This window comes from Nuphar pumila, chromosome 7, assembly GCF_984573655.1.
Source record: "Nuphar pumila chromosome 7, dmNupPumi1.hap1.1, whole genome shotgun sequence".
In the NCBI taxonomy this organism is placed as follows: domain Eukaryota; kingdom Viridiplantae; phylum Streptophyta; class Magnoliopsida; order Nymphaeales; family Nymphaeaceae; genus Nuphar; species Nuphar pumila.
The window spans coordinates 127957278-127979397 of record NC_143255.1 but is presented as its reverse complement, the minus strand read 5'-3'; the positions used below and the strand labels follow the sequence as shown (position 1 = coordinate 127979397).

At 39.1% G+C, this 22120-nt stretch overlaps 2 protein-coding genes across 2 annotated transcripts; both read right to left on the bottom strand.

The window, feature by feature from the left end:
• Positions 1 to 832: 832 nt before the first annotated feature.
• LOC149833455 (TPD1 protein homolog 1-like) lies at positions 833 to 3209 on the bottom strand. The gene is made up of 2 exons (XM_090013440.1): positions 3152 to 3209; positions 833 to 1155 (listed from the first exon to the last, which is right to left on the bottom strand). Exons 1-2 carry the CDS (start codon positions 3207 to 3209, stop codon positions 833 to 835), a joined length of 381 nt encoding a protein of 126 aa, XP_089869566.1.
• Positions 3210 to 19185: 15976 nt separating this feature from the next.
• Positions 19186 to 20915, bottom strand: LOC149833454 (uncharacterized protein At1g05835-like). The gene is made up of 2 exons (XM_090013438.1): positions 20834 to 20915; positions 19186 to 19508 (listed from the first exon to the last, which is right to left on the bottom strand). The coding sequence occupies exons 1-2, from the start codon at positions 20913 to 20915 to the stop codon at positions 19186 to 19188; spliced, it is 405 nt and encodes a 134-aa protein (XP_089869564.1).
• Positions 20916 to 22120: the final 1205 nt, after the last annotated feature.

Sequence of the window (22120 nt, the reverse complement as noted above, 5' to 3'; positions counted from 1 at the left end):
CATGTCAAAGTACCAAAGGCTCCTTGATTTCTTTTTTCTGTTAATTTGGTAAATATCCTTCATTGTACAATTTTTTTTTTATGACCAAGGAAAACCCGAAGGTGCCATCACATAGCACACTTTGAAGTGTGCAGCTGCACCTGTTGTGGGGCCCAAAAAACAGATGGAGGGCAGCAAGGTGCAGAGGCACACTTTGTGTGCCATGTAATTGCACCTGATCCTAGTTCGGAAAACCCTCAACCAGAACCCGGTGGGCCTGCCTTCCTGCAAGGCAAAACTCCAGGTTGTGTGGACACGACCACCAACCCCAACCGAGATAAAGCAATGACAGCCTCTATGCGCCAGAGAGATTCGATCCTAGGCCATTGGCTTGACACAAGACTTCCCTGACCACATGGATAACCACCTTGACTTCGTTTTGTAAATTGGACAGTAAGATATTGTTGGCTTCATTTTAAGATATAATTCATTTGGTGAGTACATTTTGGGTGGGTGAGCTGAACCAGCTGATCCCTTCTTACCATCTACAGTAGAAGAAGCATTTTTGTTCATGAACTTGGTCACAAACCAAACATAACTTTTTTATCGGATAGAATCCAAGTACTCCTAAAAAAAAAAGCAACTTTTTATAGGATAGAAAACTAATCTAGATATAACTCAACCATGCACGAGTAACACATTACAGTTGATGTAGAATATCATTCAACCATGAGTAATAACACATTATAGTTGATGTAGACTATCATTCAACCATGAGTAGAGTAATAACACCATCTTGAATACATTTCATTAAGCACACCAGACCATGGCCTTTGTATGGTTTTGTACATATCTAAGTGCAGTGAGTTTGTGCTGAGAAGAAAGGAAGGTCATATGGGGTGAGCCAAGCGTAGTTGAATTGGATGCAGGTGCTTGGGGCAATGGGCTTGCCATCATTCACCAGGCAGTGATCTTGGTCGTTGGTGATGCTTCTGAAGAGTGTGGGGTCCACTTCCTTGACACTGCTGAACCCGGAGCACGCGAGCTTCACATGCGACTGGGTGCAGTTGCATGTGTTCCTGACCACCACCACCCATTCAGGCTGCCCTTCCACAACTGCCCCAGTTCTCCCTTGAGTGACAGTGATGCTGAACCTATCACAATTGGCAAGAGCTGCTGCAAGGCAAATAAGCACACATACACACACACACACACACACACACACACATATATATATATATATATATTATTTGTTACTCATAGAAACCTGAGCCGTGTGGCTAGGACCTTCACCTTGTAAAATCAGAACAAGTGGGTGGCAGTCTGCTCAAAAAGGGTTTGGTGTAGTTGGATATGGGGCCTAGGCAGGCCGCCTAGGTTCAAATATTATGGTTGTCACCCCTTGCATAAAGCTGAAGCATGGCGACTCCCTGGGAGCAAGAGGTAAGCCCACAGAGTTTTACACTGCCAGGACAGTGATCATAAGTACGGCAGGCAGAGTCAGTGTGGTTAGTTTTTTCTCCGGGTAAATATAAAAAAGGACGTATCTCATGCAGAAGCTAGCCACTCAATTTGCCCAAACTTTGCTACTTGACTCTCATATCATTTCATTAGGGTGCGTCTGATGGCTTAGGATCTCTGATCTCAACACGGGCCCTATTATATGACATATGATAAGATCCATCATGGGTCATAGCTATCTGTCCAACCACGTTGGCTAGGACTACTCCACAATTTAGGGGTGTGAACGGGCCAGATATGTTTAGGACCCAAGATGTGGACTAATGCTAGACATATGATGCACGGTATCACACTTTATATAGGATAGGATCTTTTCTCCTCAAATCTGAGGTGAACTGAGATAATAGGAAATACGATCCCAGGATTCAAGAACCAACCACAGGGATTTGAGGATCTTATATCAAAGGCTCTAAAATTCTCTGTTTGCTCAACCCCTTGATCTGACATGGATCTCATGCTAGATTGAAGCTTTAGATCTGAGATCCAAGGCTATCAACGACACACTTAAGCCACCATATATTTTACAAGAAAAGCAAAAAAACAAAAAAAGGATGGGGAATAATCTCAATACCCATAATTGAGTTTGAAAGGTAAGGCCCTGCAGCCAAACATCATTCATCTTTAATTTGTCATGTAAGCTTCTTGTATAAGTTGGGGAGCAAAAAAATTAACTCACAGTAATTTACCAAAATGTGATAAGTAACTTATCAACTATTTACAAGAAAGACAACCACCATTTAGATTATTACATTCCACCGAGTACTTTTTAATTGAATGCAACACCCGCCTGAGGTATAGAATGACATTTTTTTGTTTTTCAAGAAAACTACTCATGTAATATCATCCCATGCACTTTTGTTAAACAAATCGATCAAGAAAGAATTTCATATTTAAATAATTTTATGATGAAGCGTGTGCTTGAAGATAAATTATAAAAGTGGGCAGTTGAATGTAATAACTAAAATGTTAAGTTATTTTTCTGTAAATAGATGATAAGTTAGGCAGCTTAATAACTTCATTATATAACACGCATGCCGACATAGATTGAAACGTGGGGCTGCTTGATAGTTGCACCATAACCAACAAAATCAGACAGCTTTGCAAATCAACAGAGAAGGGATAAAAAATTGGATTGTCATGCACCAAACAGTTCAAATACGGACAAGGAGAGATTTAAAAAAATCGAGAAAATAGATTCAAGAATTAAAAAGATGTGATCACATACTTATCCCAACCTGTCTTCCCATACTTCAACAGAAAGATTGTTAATGCAAAATTTTGCAGGACTTTAATTTAAGATGTTCATAACAAGACCCTGGTATTGGTAAGGGGCACCTGAAGATGGAAGATAACACCTTGTACTACCAGGATCCACTCGTTTATCCAGAAAAATGGATAAGTTTGAAAGTGAAAAATTGGGATATTGTATTGTGCAGAACAACGCCTCCAAGATGTAAAATCTTGAACTCTTTCCAAGCGTTACGGATAAATGGGTGCATCCAGGCCGTCTATGAAAGAAACAGACATTCTTCTTCACTAATCACTATGGATGGAAAGAAAATATGGAGCACTCTTGGTCGAATCCATGCAACTTCTTAGAGAGAGAGAGAGAGAGAGAGAGAGAGAGAGAGAGAGAGAGAGAGAGAGTTACCGTTAGCTGTGATGGAGACAATGAAGAAGGCAACCAAGAGCTTGACGGTAGTCGCCATTGATGTGGTCGCTCTCCCTCTCCTCTCCAGAGATTCGTTTTCTGGTGCTTTCTCTTTTTTACAGTTTGTCGTTCATGTCCTGTGGGCGCATGTATAGTAACTCAACTATGAGCGCATTGGGGAGCGGCTAGATCAGGTGCAATCACATTGCACAAAATGCATGTGTTGCTGCACCTGATCACCATCCATTTTCCTGACACTGTAGGGCCCAACGGCAAATGGGTGGGTGATCAGGTGCAGCTGCACAGGAAATTTGCGCAATGTGATTTCACTTGATCTAAACCCGCATTTTGGATGACAGATGTGTTGAGTATATTAAAACGGGGGTACGTACACCAAGAGAGGATCCAGTCATAAGCCTTATGACCATAATCCTTTCACTTTCTCTCGTCCACTCCCTTGCATTACTGAGTTACTAAAAATACCCTCATTCCCTTAAACTGATTTGAGATGAGTCGATTGATTATTTGGCATGACGGCGGTGATGGTGGCACTGGCAGCCAAATGAATATACGGTGGAGGCGTCTAAACAAATTCGGAAGCCAACCATGAATGAAAAAAAAATGATAAGATAGAGCAAGAGAGGGAGAGAGAGAAAAAAGACACTCGATATACGTGGTTCGACAATGGCGCCTAAGCCTATGGGCTAACAACACATTCTCCCTTAAGTTTTTTCAATGTTTTTACATGTTATATACATTACATTTGTATTTTGATGAGCCTTTCCATGAGATACGATAAGCTTCTTATCTTTTCTAACTTCCTCCTTGTTATCAGAAAAATCTCTTTCTTCAAAATTATCTCTTGAACTAATATAATTATCAATATCTTTGCGAGACCAAATATGGTTATCGATATCTTTGAGAGACCGATCAGCCTCTAGGTGTTCACGATAAATGTGGGTAGTGTTATCTCTATCGTGATCAAACTGTTCACGCCAAATGTTCAAAACAGGAATGGATTCGCTGGATCCGATAATATACCCCTTTGAACTGGGCGGTGGTGCAGTCCACAAGCCGAGTTTAGGTTAGAGAGAATGAAAGGCGGCCTTGGTAAATATATCAGCAACTTGGAAATGAGATGAAATGAAGGTGACAACGAGCTGACGTTGAGCAACCTTCTCACGCACAAAGTGGTAGTCGATCTCGATATGGTTAAAGCGATCGTGGAACACAGGGTTCACGGTCATATACAAGATAGAGAGATTATCATAGAAAATTATAGTAGCTTGTAAAATGTAAAGGCCAAGATCACAAAGGATAAACATGATCCAAGTAAGCTCAACAGTAGCATATGCTAAAGAACGATATTCAGCTTCAATGCTCTAGTAGGTGATCATTGGTTGCTTTTTTGCACTCCAAGAAATACAATTACTGCCAAGATATGCACAATAACCGGAAGTAGACCGACGAGTAGTGGGATAGCTGACCCAGTCAACATCCAAAAACCCATGGAGAACGAGAGGATTATAAGCAAGAAGGCGGATACCAAAATCTATGGTGCCTTTGATGTTTTGAAGAATATGCTTGATAAGCTAAACATGGAACTTAGTATGAGCATGCAAATACTGACAAACATAATTAACACTGTAAGAGATGTCCAGTCAGGTGAAAGTGAGATACTAGAGGCTCCCAACTAAACTTTGATAGTAGCGAACATCGACATAGGGAGAAGAAGCAGGCAGTAACGAGCAACCAACCATAGGAGTGGAGATGGGATGAAAATCTCTCATTTGAGCCTTGTTGAGAATCTGATAATCATAGCAAGTCTGATCAAGGAAAAGACCTGCATTAATCCATTGGACCTGAACTGCCAAAAAATGGTAAAGATCGCCAAGATCGGTCATGGCAAACTCTGTGCTCAACTGCTTAATAACATCAGTCAGAACAGTAGGATTACACCTAGTGATAATGATGTCATCAACATATAATAATAAAAAAATACATTCTCGGGTATATCGGCATATGAAAAGAGACATTAGCCACACTGTAAAAGAAACCCATACCCAGCAAAAAAGAGTTGAAGTGATCAAACCACGTGCGAGAGGATTGGCGTAACCTATATAAAGCACAGTGAAGTTTACACACATGAGTGTGTTTGAAAGGATCACGAAAACCAGAGGGTTGGTCCATGAAAACAGGTTCATCAAGGGAGTTGTGAAGGAAGGCATTTTTTATGTCAAGTTGACGAATAGGACAAGAGGAAGTTAAGGCAATGGATAAGACAATTTGAATGATGGTGAGTTTGATAACAAGGGAGAAAGTCTCAAGAAAATAGACTCTGCAAAGCTAGGTAATACCCTTGGCGACCAAGCGAGCTTTGAGACGATCTAAGAAACTGTCATCATGAAGTTTGGTCTTAAAAACCTATTTACAACCAACAATATTCATGTAAGGGGTCTTACGAACAAGTTATCAAGTTTTGGCATGGGAAAGAACAATCATTTCATCTAGAATGGCCTGAAGCCAACTGGGGTGAGAGAGATTCACTTTAACAATTTTGGGTTCAAGAGAAATGTCGAGCTCGACTAAAAAATATTTTGGGTTGGGTTTGACAACACTGGTTTTGGCGTGAGTCAACATAGGATGAACATTAGTAGTGAGGGCAGTAGAATGAGAGAAAACAGGGGAAGGGGTCGGTAGAGGAGTGGCGGGGGAAGCTGAGGTTCCCATGAGATTGGTGTGTGAAGACACCATGGGCGGCGGCTATTAAGCAGTGTTCTCCTAATGATCGAGGATGGTGCTTCGATTTTGGTGATCAATATGTATGGTTGAATGCTTGTTTACGTACTTGTTCCCAATGAGAAAGATCATGACCATGATACAAATTGTCTTAGAAAGGAAATCAACTTTAATAAAAAAATCAGATGACAACTGATGTAAACTCGACCAGTATCAACATGTAGGCAACAATATCCCTTATAGTTATCACTATACCCCAAAAATACACATGGTTGAGACCACAAAGAAAATTTGTTCTTGGCATAATCACGCAAATGTGAAAACACCTGGTCTCAAAAAATGAAGATATCCATATTCTGACCATTTATGAAATAACTTCTCATATGGGAATGCCATTTTTAATGCAGAGCTGGGTAAGCGGTTGATTAACCAAACGACCGTGAGAAAAGATTCTACCCAAAACTTTGTAGGCAAAGTAACATAAAACATCATGGCAAGGCTCAGTTCAATAATACTACAATATTTTCTTTCCGTTTGTTCATTTTTTTGGGGCATGTGAGGACAAGAAACATTATGATAAATTCTATTTTCTCTTAAGTATTGTTGAAATTTATGTCTCATGAACTCTCCATCACCATCGGATTAAAATTTTTAGTGGAGGCATTGAATCTGTTCAAAATCAACTTATGAAACTCATAAAATCGATGAAGAAAATCATATTTCAATTTCAACGGGTATAGCCAAACATATCTGGAGAAGTCGTCGACCATAATAACATAATACTTGAAACCTTGGTAAGAAACCTCAAGTGCCGGCCCCCAAATGTTGCAATGTATCTTCTCAAAAGGTTTACTAGAAGATACTTCAGAATCAATAAATTAGAGTCGATTGGACTTGTCCATGAAGCAACTTTCACAAATGACTTTTTTGTTATTTTTATTTGCAAGAAAAAAATCAAACTTTTATTTTGCAAAAAATCAACTATCTCCGTACTCGGGTGTCCGAACCGGCGATACCATTATTCTTTACTCACATTGCCTTGTCTATTTGAAAAGAAAGCCTATTTTTTCATCAATTCTAGGATGTAGAGGTCATTGCTTCTAAGTCCTGAAGCCATATGTCTCTTGGTCACTTCGTCCTTTATAAGAAACCGATCATTATAAAACTCAAAAAATAAAAGTTTGATCATATGTTAATTGGCTAACATAAATCAATTTTTTTAATGTTAGTAACAACTAGAACATTATCAAGTCTAAGTTTTTCCTAGCCAATTTTAAGATCAATTGAACCAACATGGGTTATCGAGAGTTTTTCTACATTTCTCACCATTATTTTTTTACGATCGAAGTAGGGAATAAACTTATAAAGCATACCTGGGTCAACTGTGACATGAGAACTTGCACCCATGTCAGGAAACCAAGCATGATCTTGATTATTTGCGACTATCATAGCCGCCAATGCTTAGAGAATGTCGCCGACTTGGTACATTTGATTAAACCTGTGGTAACACTTTAATGCAATGTAATTTGATTTTGAACATATTTGGCAGACTGGATGCTTATTCTTCTGCTAATCTCTTTGCTTGTTTTGGCGGTTTTGATTTTTCTAGAATTGTTAATTCATTTGACACGATGATTAATTTCTTATTTGAGAGAAACCATGACCTTGGGACAAAAAATTGTTTTGAAAACCTCATCTCTTATTGTTTTGATTTTTATCTTGACGTTGGCTTATGAAAGCTACATTTTGATTAGGATAAGGATTCTAATCAGGCGTTTGGAGAGTTTTAAAAATCTTATAAGACTGGAGCAAATAAATTAGCTTTCTATATATAGAAACTGATGACTTCATCATGGATACGACGAATGCTTCATATTCAAGACCGTACAACAGCGAGAATACTTTATTCTTGTCATCGATAGGTTTGCCGATGACGATAAGCTCATCACAGGTATTTTCAAAGGAGGCTATGTATTCAAAAAGAGAAAGACTATCTTTTTGAAATATCTGAAGTTTCTGTAGTAAATAACATTCACGCTCTGGAGAGTCAAGAGCAAATGCCTCTTCAACAGTCGACTACACTTATACAACAGTGTCAAGCCCAACAGTGACTTCGAGAACATCCTCAGATAAGCTGTCGGTTATCCACCCACGTAGTAGCCAATTCGATTTTCTCCACGCGAAGAAATCTGGATTTTTTTGCATGAGATCCATTATCATAAACCAGAAACTACTCTGGGATGTGGGATTCATGGCTTATGAATCCCTGGAGGTCTTGACTTTCTATCAACCCCAATAGTTGCATCCTCTAGAGTAGATAGTTAGTGTGTGTCAATTTTAATGACACGAATATAGCAATGTTCAAAGTTACGGGATGTGAGAATTTCATTGAGAAAGAAGAAGTAGCCATGAAAAATAAATCGTATGAATTCACGGTTCTAGCTCTGATACCATAAACAAATTTGAAACCCAACGATGAATAGAAAAAAAATGATAAGATAGAGCAAGAGAGAGAGAAAGAGAAAATAGACACTCAATATATATGATTTAACAATGGTGCCTACGTAGCAATGACGCCTACGTCCATGGGCTGACAACGTATTCTTCCTTAAGTTTTTTTTAACATTTTTACACTTTGTTATATACATTACATTTGTATCTTGACGAGCCTTCCTATGAGATAAGATAAGCTTGCTATCTTTTCTAATATCCTCCTTGTTATCAGAAAAACCTCTCTCTCAAAGATTATCTCATGAGCAAATGTGGTTATCGATATCTCTGAGAGACCAAATGTAGTTATCAATATTTTTGAGAGACCGATCGGCCCCTAGTTGTTCACGACAAATATAGGTACTGTTATCTGTATTATGATCAAACTGTTCATGCCAATGTGCAAAATGGGCCTGGATCCGATAATAGTGTCTGTTGTTAGAAAGTCTGCATATACATGTATTCGTTAATGTAAGAAAACATTTGTATGTTTTCTCAGATAGTATTTCCTTAAATGAGGTTTGTAGATTATTATATTCAAGAAGTTCATCTGTAATTGCAAAGGTTGTATTGTATTTGTGAATTTTGCAAAAATCGAGAACATTTGCAGCAGGTATTTGTGGATGTCAACAGGCATGTGCGTACCTTCTCAAAGAGTATTTAGTTAAAGGAGGTTCACAGGTTTTCTTCATAAAGATTGTACTGTGTTTGTGGAGGTCTGGTTAGAGTGTGAAAATCGGAGACATTAGCAACAAGTATTTGTGAATGTTACACATATTTGAGAAGCTCCTTGAAAAGTATTTATGTACCTGAGGTCCACAGGTTATATTCGAAAAGGTCGTACTATATTTATGATTGTCGTAATGTATTTTCAGATGTTCGATAAAACTCCTTTTTATTGAAAGGTTGTGAACTTTTTATAACGTAGCTATATATATAGAACCTAGATTCCTATGTGTGAGGCAAAAATATCTTAAAAAATAGAGAATTAATGATTTTGGATATGTAAAGGATTTTGTCAAATTGCTAGGTATTTCAAGAAATGCATCATTTTGAAAGGATAATTCTTTCATTTGTCGTAAATGGTAAGCCTCCAACTTCATATGCAAGAGATCAAAATTCATTACATGTAACAAAGTATTCCAATTGATCGGGCCCAAGGTAATCAGACTGGATGAAATCACATCAGATAAACTTTTTGCAGTGTGGTGTACAGCTAGGCTAGCATAATGGATCCATATCCATACCTGAGTTTCAGTTAGCTGGACCAGGTCAGGCCCGAACCTATTTGCGGCAACAGTGATAACAAAGCTAAAACCCCGATACCAACTCCGCGTGGTTGGTAGGATCTGTCAGTGCACGTCTCATTGTGTTGGGACGTTGCATATTCAAACCCCAGTGGTACTTTGAATAATAACTGGTGGGGGTCTGCCTAACCTCAGCTTGCCTTTCAAAAAAAAAAAAACTCTAAAACACGAATCAAAACGCCTTGTACGTTTAAAAATTGGATCTCCGATCCATTCATGTAATTATTGATCCACAACTGTTCCCATTACACTGCATCAAAGACTTGCGCCATGGTCTCAAGGGGATAATGGGCACCGGGTAGGCTAGCACGGCGAGAAGACTGTGTACAGTTTGATGTCAAACGGCTTCGGCCAGGCGTAGGTGAACGAGACGGTCCAACCGGGTTCGATGTTCAAACCAGCATTGACAATGCAGATGTTGGGGTCATTGTCCATCTTCCTGAAGGTGGCTGGGTCAACTGGCAACTGGGTCTGGAACCCAGCACAGGTGAGCTCCACCTCGGACACTGCACAGGCGCACCGGTTGGTCACGTCCACTCTGTACTTGTTTTTACCTTTGAACTTGCGCGCCAGTGAAGTGGTTCTAACATCAGGTATACAACCGGCCCATGCTGGAAGGGAAAAAAGAAAGTCACAATACGAAAACCAAAACGTCAAGCCTTCCTTGCTATTTTCTGCCAGCTGTTGAACTCTGCTAGTAATTTTGGAATTAAGATTAAAGCTTGAGGAGCTTTGAAGAAAACAGTTAGTGACATTGTCAAGTGGCAACGTGTGTGTCCTTTTTTTTTTTTTTTAAATAAACATGTGGTTGAGCAAATATCTTTAATTTGGAACTATAAAGACTACAGATGGGCAACCCTTAGTACCTTATAAGTAGGGGTGGGTGTCAATGGGTCAGGTTTGACCTGTACCCGACCGGTACCAAACCCTATAGGGCTAGGGTTTGGTGATAAATAAAAAATGTTCAAATAGAATCCGGGTAGGACCCAAAGGGTCGTATTAATAATATGTGGTGCCAAGTATGGTTTGTGGTGACTAGACGAGCCTGACCCAAGTTTCGGCTAAGATTCACAAATTTTCAATGTAGAAAGGATACAAAAAATAAATTTACTTGGTATGGTCTGGGTCTAGTTCTAGTTCATGTAATCCTTATAGGATCCGGATATGGTTTCTCTTATGGTCGTCCGATTGGTCCTAATCTGTAATCCGGTACCAGCATCTCAGATCAGGTCTGGGTCTGGTTCTACCTGGGTCCAAACCAAACCTGACCGGCCCACTGACACCCTTATAAGGCCATATGCACATGATAAATGTTCTAGATAGCAAGCCGATTGCTCGTGATATTTTGAACATATTCTATGTTTGCCATAGTTTTATTGAGCAACTATTAGCAAGAATTATAAATTTTTTCAATGAAAGTATATATGAAGATAGGAATGTATTTTTTTTATGACGATGAATATAGGAATGTATAAAAACTATAAAAGGAATATGTTTTTCTGGTATTTTGCTGATAAAAAAATATCATCATAATTAAGTGCGTCTCTCTCTCTCTCTCTCCAGTGCGTGTGCGTCTCTCTCTCTCTCTCTCCAGTTGTTTTAGCTTACTTTAACACCATGGATAAATTTATTATAGTTAATTAGCTAGGATCAACCCATAAACCATGTTTCTAATGGAAAATATGGTTTTCCAAATCATCATATTTTGGTTACAGTAATTTATTTCTGAATCACATCGAGGTGTGGTATGTGCCGAAGGCCCAGGTTCGAATCCCTCTGACACATGAGGCTTAAGAGATATCTGGTAGGGGTCTGCCTAACCCCATCTCGCCTATAAAAAAAAAAGATTTCTGAATCACAAAAAAAAAAAAAACAATTACACGTATCCCTGATCCAAAAGCCTCTCCGCTAAAGGGACCATACAGATTTTATATATTAAGGTTAGATTTACTGAAAAAATAAAAAGATAGCAAATAAAACATGATATGCCATTTTTACATGAGAGAGAGAGAGAGAGTACCATGAATACAGATTGAAAGAAAGAGGAAGGCGAGCAGGACCTTGTGTGTGATAGCCATTGTTGGAATTTGAGTCTGTTAGGTATTTTACCGTCTTGTATAGGGTGAGTAATGAGTATATAAGGAAACGCATTGAAAAATCATTCATCTTTCCCAATTTTGCACTTGATATATATAGGCTAGGCCAAGATACAGGTCCCCATAACCGACGTGAGCACAGCCAATGATCGAGGCCGAACACGTTATAAGTGTTCGGCCCCAACCAAAGGCTGCCACGTGTGCCCTGCCCCTCCTTTAAGAGGGAGGCCCCACGCCTCCCCCCTCCCCCATTCAAAAGGAACGAACACCTTTAGGTGTGGTGTTCGTCCCGATCGTATAACTACACCTCATCACTATAGGGGTGTCAATGCATCGGGTTTGACAGGGACCCGACCCATACCAAACCTTATAGGGTCCCAAGGATCCGATTCGTATATGGAGCCACATATGCCTTGTGAAATTTCATACCAGACCCAGGTTCGACCCAAGTTCCGATTAAGATCAATGAATTTTCAATGTAAAAAAGTTAAAAATATTATTTTACCGAGTCTACACTGATTCTGGTTCGTGTAATCTTTATAGGACTTTGGTATGGTTTTCTTATGGTAGGCTTGATTGAACCCGGGTCCGGATCTGGTACTAAAAGTTCAAAGTCAGTCATGAGTTTAGACTTAATTACCTAGGTCCGAACCAGATTGAACCTGTTGACACCTTTACTTCATCACCTACTGCATATTGACTGGTTTCAGGTTGGTCAAACACTTGATTCTTCCCACTGGGGAGTACATCCAGTTTGGACCTTGTGGCAAGGGACACAATTCCCATACAGTTCAGTTCCATTCATCCCCTATGTCATCTCCCATCTTGATTACCCTCTTAAATCTTATGATGCAAGCTGTTTTGTAGACAGATTCAACATGGTTGATTTAGTACAAAATTAACCCTTGGATCATATTTTTTCAATGAAAAATATGATTTTTAAATTACAATTTTTGTGTTGTCAACCAATATTGATTTTTGAATTGAACAAAAAATCCTGGTAGTCAGATTTCGGGGATTTAAATATTGATCTTCACTAATTAAATGAATGATGTACATCACATCTGTAGAGTCCGATTTGATCAAAACAACTTGCATCAGTGAAATCCGGGTGAAACCTATTTGCTTCCCATAGGTTCCCAACTTATGACATCCCATTGACTTGATGAAAATGCAATATCTGCGTGAAAGTTTAGAAAATGACGATTAAATCACCATATATATTTAAAAAAAAAACTATGTTTTTAATATTTAAGATCAATATGACATGAAAATGAGATATTTTGGTTTTGATTGGCAATTTCATGAGAAAATTTAATGTCATGGGAACGAGGACATGGTACTCAAATGGTGGGCTTTGTCTTCCTGAGGTTGATCGTGTGTTTGAAGGAAAGAGCTGTATCAAGTATTGATGTAAAGGAAATTTTCATACCCAAGGGATCGTTTGTTTCAAAGGCAATGCCTTTCATAGGAAGTCTTTTATGAATTTCGGTCCCGGATTTTCAATACTTGTGGAAAAAAATCTAGGGTGTATCGCGCAAATCATTGGTCCATTACGAATGTAGTCTGGGCACCAATGTCACACGGATAATCTATTTTGTCTGCCGTTCCGTATCCCTTTATATACAAGTCATATATACTGAAAACTTCATAAAAAAATGGTCGTATCCCGATATCCGCATGCAGTCCTATCCATGTGACAGCTGGATCCTTCCTATCCTCCCCTCCTTTAAAATGTCTTTCCTGGATAGGGAGGTACTGGTTTTCATAGGAAACCTAATGGTTTCTTACCAAACATAGGGCCCACATAATGTGTTATGAGTGTTTGCTTTACCTATGATGAATCCATGAAACAAACGGGCCCTTCCTTTGGCTCAAATCATGTTTGGAGGAACCATGCTTGAGTCAAGCCCAAGCAAGTTGTGCTTTGACCACACCACGTGAGGCATCAAAGAAGTTTCTTAACCACACCCACTGGTCACCCAAGTGGCAGTTGGCCTAGGGAAAAGGTGTTGACTCCGTCTCAGGTTCGACTCCTACCAAGTGTGTGGGTGCCTTTACTTGGTGGACTCTATAAGGGCTGGGGTGTGGGTGACCGACCTGAGGTTTACCTTGTATAAGGGGGCAGGCCCATTGAGTGATCGACCTGGTTCTTAGTGAGAGTTCCTCGTCATAAAAAACAAAAGTTTCTCAACTGTGGCCAAAGTTTATTTGGCCTATAAGCCATAGTGCACTTGTAAGGTTGCAAACGGATCGGATTGGGTTAGATCTTTCATCATAAATCGATACGTTTTTTTAGAGTAGAATTCAAGTGTATTCTAGGATCGAATTTGGAGTTCTATGGCTGGAATATTTTTTGGATTGGACCACGGGGTCTATAAATTATGTTAGAGACGAATTATAAATTAAAAATGGTTTTCTATGACAGCATTAAAGAGACTTTTTTTCTGTAGAGATTAGGTGAAACCACATTGCACAATTGCAATATGATTGCACCTGATCACCATCCATCTGCTGTTGGGTCCCACTCTGAGAGGTTGGAAGATGGAGGGTGATCAGGTGCAGTGGCACATTGCATTTGTGCAATATGATTGCACCTGATCCTGCATGCAGCCTCTTTTTTAAAAAAAAAAGCATTAAGGGGCATGAAGATTATTGAATTGATATCTAGATGCAACTCACATTGCACACTAAAAGTGTGCTGCTGCATCTGAGAGCCCACCATCTTAGGATACAGCCTGTCAGTTGTGGGACCCAACAGCAAGATTGTGGGCTCTCAGGTGAAGCAGCACACTTCTAGTGTGCAATGTGATTGTACCTGGTCCTCACTCATCAGGTGATGGAGCAATCACCTAATCAACCAGTCTCCTTTTTCCCCCATAAGAAATCAACCAAATCGTGTGAGTTGTGGGAGAGAGCCTTAATTTGTAGGCTCCATGTTTTGTCAGCTGTGTGTTGCATATGCTGGATATAGGTGACCAACAGGTTGGCCTGCAGGTCTGTACATATGACCAGCGAGTTGGCCTGGTCAAGCCCAGCTCATCAAAAGGGTGGGTTGGACCTAAATCTGGCCTAGGTTGGTCCAAGAGTCAAAAGGTGGCAGTACAGGCCAAGCACAAACAAGCAAGAGTACCGTTGTAGCCCATGGACCCATTGAAACACATTACAAACAAGAAAGACCATATGTGAAAACAGCAGCATGGGGTGAGATGGAGTCTAGGAGCATTGGATGTTAGAGGAGGAATACGAGGAGGGACCATTGGAGTCGGCTGCATAGACAAAGGTGGCTGTCTCCTCGGCATATATATATATATATATGGCTTGGCCGTCCTTGATGAGGCAGTGATCGCCGGCCGTCTTCATGAATACGGCGGGGTCGATGGGTTCAGCGGTAGAGAAGCCAGGGCAGTTCAACACTACGTTCGTTTGGGGGCAGGCGCAGGTGTTGGCGACAATCACCTGCAACTCAGTTTTGCCACCAACCGTGCTCCCAGTCTTGGACACAGCAATTCCAATGCTCCTTTCCTGGCATTGCGCCAGACCTGCATGCACCAATAAGGTCACATATTCAGATTCCTAGCTAACCGAACGTCAAAAACATCTTGAGGTTGGATTTATGGTGCAAGTTTTACTTCAGCAATTTCACCCCATGTAACAGAATTCACTACAGAAAATTTCAGTTTTACTGGCGCAGAATTTGCGCTAGTAAAATCCTTGCCGGTAAAGATTTTACTGGCGCAATTTACATTTGCCAATGAAAAGCGCTTTCACTGGTACATATGGAATATGCGTCAGTAAGAATAATTTTACTGGCGCATATAATAAATGCGCCAGTAAAAAATACTTAAGATGCTGGATTTTCCTGCATCAGTGTAAGCCTTTTTTTTACGAAGGAAATATATGCCAGTAAACCTCCTTTTAATTGGCGCAACCGGACAATTGCGCCAGTAAAACTCAGATTTTTCTGCAGTGAATGGATCATCATTTGAAATAGGATGGGTTTCATCATACATTCAATCATAACCATCTAACCATTGATTGGATGGCTAGGATTGAATATATGATAGAACCCATCTTATTTCAAATGATGGGCTCCGTGTTCCATCTAGCATGGTCCATTTACTAGGGAATGTACTTTTGGTGGAGTAGTCTCAACGTAAAAACATGATTTCCTGGATTGTGAAAATTTTACGCGTTGTGCACTGTTGAATTTTAAAGACTTCAAAAAATCTATTATACGAAAACGTGTTTTTGATTAAATAAACCATATATATAGACGTTTGCCGAAAGCTTGATCCACAAAAAAAATATCAAGAAACTATGAATGCTATGAATGGGCTATTTGAACTATAATTCAAGTGAAAAAAACCCTCGTCACCAACCACACATTGGCTGGCCTGCGGTTGGTAAATCCCTTGAGGTCCCCCTGCCCACCAGAGAGTGCACATAGCTTCGACTTTGGATAAGGGTTGCCACCAGTGGGTTTCCAACTGGTGACATCCAGTCAACTTGCAACTCACACCAATTGGTGACATTCACAAGGCGCCCTTATACCAGATGAGCAGAGCCCTTGTGGGGTTTCTACTAGAGGGTAGTTCACTCTAGGCCGTAGTCAATACTTTCCCTGTATATGTGTGTGTGAGTGTTCATGGAGAGAGAGAGAGAGAGAGAGAGAGAGAGAGAGAGAGAGAGAGAGAGAGAGAGAGAGAGAGAGAGAGAGAGAGAGAGAGAGAGATCCCATGGACAAAGATGGAAAGAAGGAGAAGAACAAACAACAGATTGTGAGAAGTGGCCATGCATGATTTCCTGGTATTTGGTGTTGGCTTCTGGGTATTCTTCTCTCTTATATATTTTTTTTACTGTTGAAGGGATGGTTTTGCGAATTGTTGGTGGTGGTACTAATAAATAGAATATGGATCCTTTAAGTAAAATCCAAACGTAGATTCAGATCTGTTCAAACGGATCATTTTCGGATTGGGGTAAGCATTTTAAGTCAAATTCAGAGTTTATCCGAATCAAGATCTGACCCAAATGCATTTTTTTTACATGTAGTAGCTTGTCTTCTACTTTTTTCTGGATCCAATATTACCACACGTATTTCGAATCCGGAATCAATCTAATCTCTTCTGATCTAATTCAGATGAAGATCAAGATTTAGATCTACTATTTGCATTTCCTATTCAGATTCGGACCTGGCAGGATCCGGCCCAAATCTGACCCTTTTGCACCCCTAGTTTGATAGCAGATATAATATGGTGTAGCTAGGGGTGGGCAACAGGCCAGCCCGGTCCGCTAATGGAGCAGACCGTGCTGGCCCAATCATAGTCTGGTTCAAGGTTAAAATCAAAACCCATGCGAGGATTTTGAGATGAGGTGGGGGTGAAGACTTTGTCCCCCCACTGCCATCCCTACCATCTCTAGGTGTAGCACACTTGGTTGAAAGTGGTTGGGCAGTAGGGTGTTTGCCTGAAAAAGTATTGTGCCATATGAGATGTGCATAATACTGCTGTCTGTCATGTCGATAGGGTACGAACATACTAGGATGTGGATGGTCCAGGTGCATTTGGGTTGGATGCAAATGATACGACTTTTATTAACCAAGTCCAGCTCGGTTCAGCTGGATTGGCTGATTTGCGACTTGCGGACCCAGATACCAAGTAGGGCAGAAAATAAATCAGGTCAAATTATATATAACTGATTAATTGGTCATATTCAATACTCACCACAGATCTCACTTGATGGAAATGTGTATCGGCCCATTCTCAGTTCCAAAGTGAGATGCTGGAGATTTGATGCACCCATGGAACCGAAACTGGGAAGCGTGGAACTGGATCCAGTTATGACAAACAACAAGGAAAAAAGAAGGGCTGATGGAGCTTGGATGTACAGAATCCTTTTTAATCTTTAGTGCAAAGTTTGGTTTTGGACCTTTTAAAAAATCTTTTCGTATTTGAATCTTATCCAAAATCCGCTGTAGGATTAAGGTTTTTTATTTGCCTATATATTTGTTATGTGACATCTGTAGTTTGGTTTAGGAATGCCTTTTTTTTAGGGAAGTTTGGTTTAGGAATGTCAATGAATTGGATTTTACCCGATATCCAACCGAATTGTTTAGTTGCATTTGGTAAGGCAAAACCATATCTGATCATAATCACGGATATAGTTTTGTTTTGTTGCTACCTAAACCAACAAATATCGAAAATTGACGGATATCATAATCCATTTACATGTAAAAAAACATTTAGTATGAGATTTTTGCCATCTAAGTTCGAATCTGAATTCAAATCCGTTTAGCCAACATTCGATTAGTTTAATATGGTATTAGCCACATCCAATCTGATCGAATCCGAACCATTTTACACCCTTAGCTTGGATGATTGGTGATGGACTCTTGTTTATTTTTCTTTAATTTATATATTTTATTGCCTATTTTCCTTTGTTCCTTGCTTTCTCTAGCTTGGTATCGTAAAAGTAGCATAACTTAAGATTAATTATCTCACCGAGATTGCATCAAGCTTCAACATAACATACAATCAATTACCATCATATTGTCTATGACATTAGATTTGATCACCACCATGGAGGTGTGTGCGAGCTCCACTCCCACATATCTGATGGTTCCCAAGTGAGATATGGGGTGGGGATTGAGTCTAACCATAGTGACAAATGTCGCAAGATTTATGAAAATCCCCCAAAAAATACCATGAGAAATTACCCCAAAGTTAAGAACAGTAATACCTGGCGATATTTTCAATTTCTCACAAGTTTTTATCAAAAACATAAATATCACATTTAAAATATGATATTTATGTTTTATCAGCCATTTATCATGAAAAACTGCATAGTTTTATTGTAAAATATTTTTATGTATATTTATTTATAAAAAATCTTTTTTTTTATATATTTTTAATTGATTTTTATTGCCAAGATTTTGCCAAAAATGCAAGATTTATAAAAAAATTCAACTTCTCGAGTTTTTGGCTGCCAATATTTTACCGTTTTTAGCTTTTATCACTATAACCAACGATCGATGGTCCATGGTAACCTTTTTTTGTTATTTTCGTTTTTTAAAGAGAAAAAACCCTCTCAATACCAACCACACATTAGCAGGTGTGGCAAGGGATACCCTCCATGGGTTTCGAACTGTTGACTTTACATCCTATCAACTTGGTGACATTCACAAGTTGCTCCTAGCTAGGAGATTAAGAGAGCCCTTGTGGGCTTGCGCGGTTAACATAATTGAAAAAAATAGAAATTAACTCAAATCTCATTACTTTAAGGAAATTCACTACAGTACCAAATTAGACTAGAACTACTGGTGGTGCACAACTTATAGAGAAGGCAAAACTCTCATAAAAAAAAAAACTTTTAGAGAAGGCAAAACACGGTGCATGGTTTTGTTCTAGCTGCATCCAAAGAACAAGGCGCCGAGGGTGAAGTTGTATTGTTGGTCCCAAGCGTAGTTGAAGGTGATGATGTCAGGGGAAGGTGGGAGAGGAAGTCCCTTGTTAACGACGCAGAAGTTGGGGTTGCCCCCAGACCTCTCAAGGAGGTCAGGGGCAATCTTCTCCACGGTTTGGAACCCGGTGCAGATGAGGTTCAGGTGGTACACGTTGCAGGGACATGAATTCAAGATGACCACCTTCCACTCGGGCTTCCCCTGGTATGTCTTTCCCGTGGGTGTTTGGCCAATGTGCACATCATTTGTGCTGCACTGAGCCAATGCTGCAACAAGCAAAAATTGGTGACTTGGTTAATTAGTAGCAATGTTGTCAGTATCTGTGCTTATTGGCAGATACGTATCATATCAGCAGAAAATCGATACACTTTACCCCTAATCAGTTTATATATTTAATAAATGTAAAAAGATATTTGCTACTAATGAAGTATATATTGGCACATTGCAGGGAATGATTTGTTCACAAAAGATGTTTGTTCCTTAGCCAACAAATCATCTAATATATATGAGAAAATATTTGCTACTAATTAATGAAGGTAAGAAACTAATGAGCTAAAAATCGTAAGTGCAAGTTTGTATCAACTCAATCTAACCACAAAAAAAGTGTTCAACATTGTTTGCTTGCTAAGGACCACACCTTGGATAGTGTTTTTCTTATGTAAAAATCTGATCTTTTGAGTTGTGAAATTTTGAGACATTATGAACAGTTAGTTTTTTTATCCCATTTAAAAACCTAATTATACTTGTCATGATCACATGGTTCAAAACAAGTTTTCAACTAAACAAATCATGTAGATCACATCCATAACATTTGATCTACAAAAAATTAGAAAAATTTGAAGAAAAAGAGTAATTTATATTCATTAGTTCCTTACTATATTATATATATAGAGAGAAAAAGTACCATGAGAGAAGATTGAGAGAAAGAGAAAAGCACAAAGAAGATTGCTTGCTGTTCCTGCCATTTTCTTATCTCCAAAAGAGCTGCGTTCTTCCCTCACATGTTCGGAGACTAATTAACACCGTATTTATAGAGAACCATGAGTGAATTCGTTATTTTGATGGACTAACAACTTTGGAAAGTTTAATTTGTTCCTTCTTTCAAAAAACAACTTATAGAATGATTTTTTTTTTTAATAAAAATGCAAGATTCTTTTTTATGTAAAGTTGGAAAGGTTTATTATACGATTTCTATACATGTTAATCTTTTTGGTATCTCTTCCTAATTCGTTTTAGTTGTCATTGCCTTCCTTTTTATTTTAGTAAGCGGTTGTAGTACTGTTTGTTCTAACTAAATATCGAAGAAAGGAAGGTGCTTAAGCTTCTTAAAATTAACTAGCTTATTTGTTTCTTAATAAAAAGATTTTTAATATAACAAAGAAAATAGAACAATTATTTTTATCCTAAAAAATATAGGGCTCTCTCTCTCTCTTTATACTTTCCTAAAAACTAATATGTAGCCTTAATCCAAATTATGTTTGTGTCCGGATCAAAACCATGGCTAGGAAAACTTCTTTAAAAACACGTTTTTTTCATTAAAACTTTGAAATCCGATCTTTTGGGAATATTTGTAAAAAACTTTGTGAGAAACTTTGAAATTCTGAGATTTCTCTCTGCCCCTTGCTCTCCTTGACTTCCTGTGACTGATGTGATTTGACATCTTCACCGCCCATTGCGTCATCCCATCAGGACCCCACCGTCTTTATGCAATTTTTGGACGGTGAGGATGCCAAATCACTTTCCTTAAAGTGATTTCGCAGATCACCTGATCTGTTCTCCTTGGTATCTCTAAGAAGATTATATATTGAATATACACCAGGTGGATATGAGTTGTATAAGATATTGATATGTTCTTAGTTGCAAAATTTATGTCAATCATCATATAAATGAGAAGCCCTCCTAAAATGTAAACCAAAATTGTTTATATCGCCACACATTTACTTTGTGGCATTTGACAAATCATAGATCGAATGCTTACTTATGCATCAAACGTCATATGCCTGAGAATGGTCATGTAACTCCAAAATTATGTGTATCATATCATACGAGTGACCGATTCAGGATTTTGCTTAAAGGGGGCAATTTTTTTTATAATAAAATAAAATAGTCCAAATTGAGGTTATTTATAGGCCAAGGGAAACCCTTCCTCCCATCACTGGGGACACATTGGCTGACTTTCGGTTGGTAAAACCCTTGAGGAGTACACTCCGTTTCAACCTTGAGGCAAATTAAAGATGCCGCCTATAGGTTTCGAACTCATGACGTCCCATCAACTTGGTGACTTTCACGTGTCGTCCCATGCTAGATGAGCGGAGCCCTTGGGATATGTAGTATTCTTGTTGACTATTAATCATAAAACTCACTCTCAGCTAAGTGGTTACGGTGTTTGGCGTGTACGTACCAGGTCTTGGATTTCTCTACACAATTAAATTCTATTTTTTTTATTTTAAATATAAGTTAGCGTGGCTCGAGCCGAGCTTTTTTACCCTTAGCTCGCCCAGAGCTCGTGTGCACCCCTATTCATGGTGAGGGGTGACACAGGTTTGACTAGGGATGTCAGCAGATCAGATCTAGTTTGGACCTAAGTGAGCCCAAATCCAGATCTGACCTTTAGGTTCTGGTATGGGTTTAGTCCCGGGTCTGATCGAGTCTGCTATAAGGAAAGCCATACCAGGATCTTATAAGGATTATATGAACCATACCCGATAAGATAATATATATATTTTTAATCTTTTTATATTAAAAAATCACGGGTCTTAATAAAAAACTTGGGTATCTGATACTAAATTTCACAAACCATTCGTGGCTCCATGTATTTATCAGACCTTTTTTTTGGGTTCTGAGCAGCTTTCTAATCGGACTTTTTTTTTTTATTACC

Coding starts and splice junctions, on each gene's coding strand:
- LOC149833455 (XM_090013440.1), bottom strand. CDS start 3,209: ATGGCGACTACCGTCAAGCTCTTGGTTGCCTTCTTCATTGTCTCCATC. Junction 1,156..3,151: donor TGTCTCCATCACAGCTAACG/GTAACTCTCTCT, acceptor TTTGCCTTGCAG/CAGCTCTTGCCAATTGTGAT.
- LOC149833454 (XM_090013438.1), bottom strand. CDS start 20,915: ATGGGCGGTGAAGATGTCAAATCACATCAGTCACAGGAAGTCAAGGAG. Junction 19,509..20,833: donor AGAAATCTCAGAATTTCAAA/GTTTCTCACAAA, acceptor TGCTTGTTGCAG/CATTGGCTCAGTGCAGCACA.